Source organism: Castanea sativa, chromosome 5 (genome assembly GCF_040712315.1).
Source record: "Castanea sativa cultivar Marrone di Chiusa Pesio chromosome 5, ASM4071231v1".
In the NCBI taxonomy this organism is placed as follows: Eukaryota; Viridiplantae; Streptophyta; class Magnoliopsida; order Fagales; family Fagaceae; genus Castanea; species Castanea sativa.
This window is the reverse complement of record NC_134017.1, coordinates 57,979,953-57,987,444: the sequence shown is the minus strand read 5'-3', so window position 1 is coordinate 57,987,444 and position 7,492 is coordinate 57,979,953. Positions and strand designations below refer to the sequence as shown.

The window sequence follows — 7,492 nt, the reverse complement described above, 5'->3', positions numbered from 1 at the left end:
GGCGGTGACGGAAGCCTCAAATGAAAGGAATTTCAGAGTTATTTAGGCCGTCCAGGAAGAGAAGGTCAGACGAAACAAAACAATCTGATTTAGTTCTTCCTGAGGGATTATGCCGTCGTTTTTCACTCGCTGAGATCAAAATAGCTACCAATAACTTCGATGAATACTTCGTAATTGGTCAGGGGGATTATGGGACAGTATACAAGGGGTTTATCGATGACCCTACTACAATAAGCGTTGCAATAAAGGGTGTGAATATCGATTCAAGGGCGGGTTTTCACGAGTTAAAGACTGAGTTGTTGTTGCTATGCCGGCCTACGCCACTCTAACCTCGCCCCTCTCATTGGATATTGTCTTGATCATCGACAGATGATCCTAGTCTACCAGTTCATCTTCAATGGAAACCTCGGCGAACATCTCTACGGCACTAACCACGATAATCCCCTCCCGTGGAAACAAAGACTCCGGATTTCCATTGGAGTGGCACGTGTTCTGCATTACCTTCACACTGGGCTGAAGCATACCATCATCCACCGTAACGTAAAGCCGAGTAACATTCTGTTGGACGAGAAATGGGAGCCCAAGTTGGCAGATTTCGTGTCGTACAAGTTGGGTCCACCGAGTTTGTCAAAGGCTTTGATTAGGGTGGATTCTAGTGCCTACTCTGGAGTACAGAGTAGTACTTTAGAACACATAGATCCGGAGTATTTCGTATGCGGGGAGCTGATTGATAAATCCGATGTCTATTCTTTTGGGTTGGTACTGCTGCAACTACTCTGTGGCAAAAAAACATTAGAGCAGCGGCATCTTCTTGAGTGGGTCAGAAAATGCAAACGAGAAGGGACCGTCAATGAAATAGTTGATCCGTATCTGATGGGGAAGATAGCTCCAGAGTGTTTCAAGAAATACATTGACATTGCCACTTCTTGTGTGCAAAATAAGGGAAAGAATCGTCCCACGATTGGTGAGGTGCAGATAATCCTTGAACACGCACTGGAGCTACAAGAGAGTGCTGATGCTACGAGGAAGGATGTGGATCCTGGTGGTGATCATTATAACTATCCCATTGTTGAATATACCTGTAGTGCTTCTCCCCCTGAGTCTGAGCCAGAGGAATCTGTTTCAGATTCAGATATCACTGCCACGATATGGGAAAATTTTTAAGGTGTGCTCTTGTTTTGGGGAAGTGGATCTGATTTTAGTTTTGTTAGATTTTTTTTTATGTCGAATTATAGTTTGAAGTTTACATGGTGATGATTGCTACACAGTATTCATAGATTGATGTACATGACTTTGTTTGTATTTTGTAAGCCTGAATTAACAACCACAACAATCTCAACATTGTCAAGACCGTTTTTTTTTTTTTTTTTGTAAAACGTCATATGATAACTTGGAGAAGGTTAATCAGTCTAATTCACTTGCTTTTAAATGATTGATTTTTCTTTGTTAAAGAGTCTTTTATTTCAACGACAATGTATTCTCTGGTTTCCTTATGGAGAAGTTGAACACTTGAAATAATCACAAGTTGCCTTTATTAGATCATTTCAACATTTATGATGCAAGATAGGTTCGGGGCCTTTTGTTTGTTGCAACGGTGATGGTCTTGAGTTGTAAGAGAGAAGTGCCTTTTTCCTCCAAAGAAACCACTTTGGCAGGACCAACACTAAGTTAGAGCATCCACAACAGTGGAGCTAAAAATTTAGCTTTTTAGCTTCACAAAAAGTTACTTTATCTATTTTACCTATACATTTTACAAAACATGCTGCAGCAGTGGATCTATTTTAACTTTCAACACAATAAAATAATATAAACCTCACAATAAAATAATATATCTACTACAATAAAATAATATATTCATTACAATAAATAACAATCACAACCAACCGCAACCGCTATCACTACCACTACCACTACCACCACCGCCAACGACTCTTCCACCGCCACCGCAATCGCTACCGCCGCCCACCGTCACCGCCGCCACCGCCGCCACGTAATAGAATAATATATTCTCTACAATAAACAACAATCACAGCCACTGTCATCACCACTGTCACTACCACCACCGCCATTACAACTGCCACCACCACTGCAACCGCCACCATCAAAAAAATTATTTTTTTCTCACCAATATTAAATAGTAATAATCTAACGCTTAAAATTTATTACAAAAATATTATAAAACATTACTTAATTTTAATTTCTTATTATTCTTTATTTTATTTTTCTTATTTATCTTATTTGTTGGTTTCATCCAAATACATGTATTTTTTTTTCCTCTTTGTTTGCTTCATTTCTTCAATCCTCTGAACTTTTCTTTCTGAAAGCGAATGAGAGACAGAGAGAGGCACGGTGATAAAAGAAAGGAAAAAAAATGGAGCAAAACCCAGAAGGATCGGCGGTGAGCTCAGAAGGATCGGCGGTCAAACTCAACCAAAAACCCAGATCAAACTCATAAGGATCGGCGGCGTGGGTCTGAGCTAATCGGCGGCTTGGAGGGTCGGTGACGGTGTGGGTTTGAGAGCTTGGGACGGAGTGGGTCTGAGGTTGAGAGGGTTGATCGGCGGTGGGTCTCAGCTGGTGGGTCGGTGAAGGTGGGTCTCAGCTGGTGGGTCTCGGCGACTGTGAGCTTGAGAGAGTTGAGAGCTTCGGACGGCGTGGGTCTCGGCGACGGTGAGCTTGAGAGAGTTGAGAGCTTTGGACGGCGTGGGTCGGTGACGGGCCGGCGGCGGTGAGCTTGAGTGAGTTGAGAGAGTTGAAAGAGAAGAGATGAGAGTTGAGAGAGTTGAAAGCTTCAGTGCACACAGAGATGAGAGTGACTGAGAGAGAGAGAGAGAGAGAGAGAGAGGCTTTGAATTATTTTAATCGGGGCCCGAATAAAATATTTTTTTTTTTTTATAACTTTCAGCTACAGTGCTCATGTATTGATACATGAGCACTGTAGCGCAAAGCTAAAATTTTTTAGCTTTGCCTCCACTGCTGCAGGTGGGTTTTTGTGATTTGAGTGGAGATAAAATAGCAATATAATTATTTAGCTCCACTGCTGTGAATGCTCTTATAGCTTTTATGCTGCAAAATACTTAAGATAGTCATAAATTGGTATAGACTCCAGATCTTAACTTTTACTAATAAAACAGAACTCCTATTTTGACAATAAACAAACCCTTAATTAGACTGGTAAACTAAAAAGCCTAATAAAGTAATCAAAAACAAGTTTTTTTAAATAAAAAAAATTAATAGGTAATAGAAGACAACTTGAACTAAAGTTCCAAACTATGATTGCAGGGATTGCATATTCACCAACTGCAGGTGATATGCTCCCGGCAAGAGATTAGGAGGTTTGACTGTTTGGGATGTAAAATTAAAATAAAATAATTTATTAGATGTGATCATATTCCCAAGATTTTTTTTATATCACCCTTATACAGTTATATCATAAGGATTAGATGATAATTTGATTGGTTCTCTTGGTTTAAACTTGTCCTTTAGACCTTTGAACCTACTACTGAGTCTATATCATAGGTGTTCCCCCACTCCCCCTGAGTAAGCATTGTACTGAACCATGATAAATGAGGAAATTGGCTGAAATCAATCGGTTTGCTTGGTGACTTGAACACCCATATGCACTGCATGAGTGCGTTCATGCTTGAAATTGGATGGAATGGCTTTCAGGCACACATGGATTCAATAATCAAAAAACCAAATTCAATACCATGAAATCAATGTGTGTGGCATCTTGATAATTTAAGAGAACTTTAAGCTTTCCATTCATATATTCATTCTTTTCTTGGAAAGGACCTGTATATGCTCAAAACCTATGAAGATTTGTGTGTATTTGTATAAAACTATTTTTAAATTTCAGGTGGCAGGTTGCAAGTTTTTATTGGGCAATAATTTTTTTATCCAAATTCCTTTGGATTAAGATGTTATGAGTTCAGTTATGCAACCTTTTATGCTGCACTTATTTAGAAATATTTTGTCAGGGTGAATCTCCAACTTTACCTTGCCCTGCCTCCACCTTCTATATTTTCTTTAAATGAATCATCTCTTACTTCCCGAATGTCTGAACTTTTCTTTTATTTGACTTGTAAAGTTGATGTGTTTTGCAACTATACTGTTGATTATGAAGCTCTGCATATGCCAAGTTCCTCATTCTTACATCGTCCCAGATCTGTTTTATTATCTTGATTCTTGATTGAAGTTGTTACCTTGAAAGTTTAAACTACTGGTTGTTGTCTCTTGGCTATCCAGACTTTGGTGCCATTTGGTGATTTAATTCTCTCTCTCTCTCTCTCTCTCTCATTAGCAGGAGCATGAAATCAAGGATTTTGACTACCTATACAGGTGCATTTCCAGCGGATTCAACTAAAGTAGTTGCCAGGAGACCGGACCTTGAAATGCCTAACATTAGTCAAGCTGCTCACAAATTGTAATATGTATCATGGGTACCACTTGGGAAACACAATGTAAGTAAAGAATCTCCCCCACCCTCCCCCCCACCCCCCTTTGGTTTATGAATACAATGTGATTTATTTGTCACTTAAGTCTTTTAATTATATGCTGCTAGTCTGATCGATGAAAATAGAAAATGCATATATATGTCCATAGAGCACAAATTAAAAAAGAAAGATGGAAAAGGAAAGAGACATAAAAAGGAAAAGCTTGTAGCCAATTCTTCTTGAACATTTTCTCTTTCTAATTAAGTGATTCAAGCTCACCATTGCATGGACTTTGAGAGCTTGAGTATGCATGAAGCTTAAAATCAGATAATTGAATGATTATTGGGGTTGCTTAATTATCTTTTGGTGGAAGTACAAAAAAGTTTTTATCAGAGATGAATGAAATGGAAACCTTATCTGTCCAACTCTATGATGAAGCTTTTAATTTTAGGTGAAAGCTTTTGTACTCATATTGTTTTGAAGCAAGATTCCGTGGCATCTTTTCCATTGCTTAAAATTTTCCAATTGTCTTGAATGTACGCTGGAACTTTTACTTTGATTCAGCTCCCTAAGATTCTTTATGCTGGGCAAAGGCTGCAAGATCAATGTTTTTAATTAGCTAGGGCAATGTCCTCAGTCAAAAGTTATGAAAATCTACATCCGTGAAGTGGTGTGAACTATCATTAGGCAAAGGAAGGTAAATTAATTGATCAGGGGCTTGCTGAATGGTATAATTAATCCATTCCAGTTTGCAACTGGCTTAGGATTTTGCTCGCAGAAACCTTGCTTCTCCACGTTGCTTTCACTTTTGAGTGGCAGTGGAGTTCATCAGAAAAGAGGATATAATGCAGATTGGCAGACTATATCAAAGACCTCTCCGTGTAGCTAAGGCTGCTGTTGCTTATAAAATTTATTGACATGCATTCACATTTGCATGCCTAGGAAGAGTTTTCCCTCCTACTTTGTAGAAGGTACCGTTGTTTCTCTGAGTTTTAGTTATTTTGTCACAAAGAGCAGATGCATCACTTATCCCAAGAGCAGCTTTCAAGTTCTCACTCATATTGACGTCAGAGATGGGCATTCCAATTTCATCTTCATAATCTATCACATCTATCTCCACGCTAATGCATTTGAAGTGCAGCTCTAGTGAAAGCTGCAAGGTTAGGGCCAACATGAACGAGTTTCCTTGGGTACTTCATCATATGAAATTCAAAAAACCAATGCCTCTCTCTATGTAGTTACTCAAAGACATTCTAAATATAGTGTATATGTTGTTAGCTCAACTTGTAGCTCCAAGGGGCCAAGATTGGTTAAAACAATAAGGCTTCAAAGAAGCATGAAGCAAGTTCTCTATAAGACTACCAATAATGTAGGCAAAATGTGCACTCTTCTAGTCTTCTCCCCTAACTTGACATTGGGGCAATGATTTACAAAGCCTAAATATAACGCTCCCTTATTTTATTCCCAAAAATTAAATTGCAAAATGAGACTCTTAATTAAATCATTCTCTCGATAATCTAGCAGTTTCCAAAATGACCAAATCATCTAAATTGTTTTCAAGACAAAGTACACTCCCAAAATAATATTTGAATCTCAATTACGTAAAAACAAAAAAAATGTGCTTGAAAGCTTTAGGTTATATTTGGTAACAGTTTTTGTTTTTGTTTTTTTGTTTTTTTGTTTTTTGTTTTCCTCTCGTTAGCTCTCTCATAGGAAGCTTGCGACAATGAAAACCTAAACGCCTATCCTAGTATAGGCCACCTCTTCCCCACACCGGTGGAACTCTGTCCTTCTCTTCTTAACCCCACATCATCCTTCCTTCTCCCCTCTCCCACACGGTGCTCCATGGACGACCTTACTGGAAAATGTGCCCGCTTATCACTCAATGCAAAAGAGAGTCAAATGGTCACCTTGACCCCTGATATAGAGAACAATAGCAGAGTTCTTGTAGCAAAACTCTTCACCAAGCGTAGAGTTAACGCTGAAGCCCTATCAAGAACCCTCAAGAGCATGTGGCGCTCAGTACAAGATTTTGAAATCCGCGATCTCGACTCCAACACAGTTCTAATCATCTTCTCCAAAGAGGCCGACACACATAAAATCCTTTCAAAGCAACCTTGGTCATTCGACAAATATCTGATTGGTCTATATAAACCCACTGTTGAGGAGTCTGTGGATGATGCCAAATTCGATAGGGCCTCCTTCTGAATACAGATTCACAACCTTCCCATCAGCCGTATGAACAAAGCAAAAGCTGAAGCTATTGGACAATCATTGGGTGATGTTGAGCAAGTTGACGCCCCACCAAACGGAGAATGTCGTGGACGATATATCAGAGTTCGGGCTAATATTGATATCAACCAACCTCTTTGTCGCGGCCAGTTCGTAAACATGGGTGACTCAGACCCACTTTGGATTTCTTTCCAATATGAACGAATGCCCATTTTTTGCTATTGGTGTGGGCTCATAAATCATAATGAGAAAGACTGTAAATTATGGACAGAAAGTGGATGCTCTCTGAACAAGGATGAGCAACAATATGGTCCTTGGTTGCGGGCCAGCACAACCAACCTCCAGCAGCCACAGGTTGTGAAAGCTAAGTCTAATCCAACTTTCACACCACCCCCGAACCACCGCCCAGCACCCTCACCATCCACAAAACCTACTCCGACGATGACCACAACGCCGCCAACACCATCATTAAAGCTAGCCGTGACTCCAGCAACTACCCACAAACCCATGTCGACAAATAAGGAAATTTTGTCAGACTTGAATCTTTTCCATACGCATATCGCGAATATTGACCATGATTTGAAAAACTTTCCAAACTCAAACTCCCAACCTCAACACATACAGCTGGCACAATCAATCATCACTAATACTCAAAATATTTCCTTTCACGACCCCTCAACGTCAACCACTTACAAAAGGAAATCTCAGATTCTTTGGCAACGCCCCAACAAAATATTCCCCATACCCAAACCGAGCCACACATGTCAGATATACACACCAAGGCCATTAACTCCACACGCTCCAACACAGATAACCAGGTGGGC

General features: G+C 39.7%; 1 protein-coding gene across 2 annotated transcripts; it reads left to right on the top strand.

Annotated features, from left to right (window-relative positions):
* Positions 1-4,489, top strand: LOC142636619 (receptor-like protein kinase FERONIA). 2 transcript variants are annotated; one of them, XM_075810892.1, is made up of 2 exons: positions 1-1,165; positions 4,307-4,489. In XM_075810892.1, the coding sequence occupies exon 1, from the start codon at positions 370-372 to the stop codon at positions 1,162-1,164; it is 795 nt and encodes a 264-aa protein (XP_075667007.1). In that variant the 5' UTR covers positions 1-369; the 3' UTR covers position 1,165; positions 4,307-4,489. The 2 variants fall into 2 exon arrangements, with proteins under 2 accessions (XP_075667007.1, XP_075667008.1); XM_075810893.1 differs by having other exon boundaries at positions 4,304-4,489.
* The last annotated feature ends 3,003 nt before the right edge of the window (positions 4,490-7,492 follow it).

Coding starts and splice junctions, on each gene's coding strand:
- LOC142636619 (XM_075810892.1), top strand. CDS start 370: ATGATCCTAGTCTACCAGTTCATCTTCAATGGAAACCTCGGCGAACAT.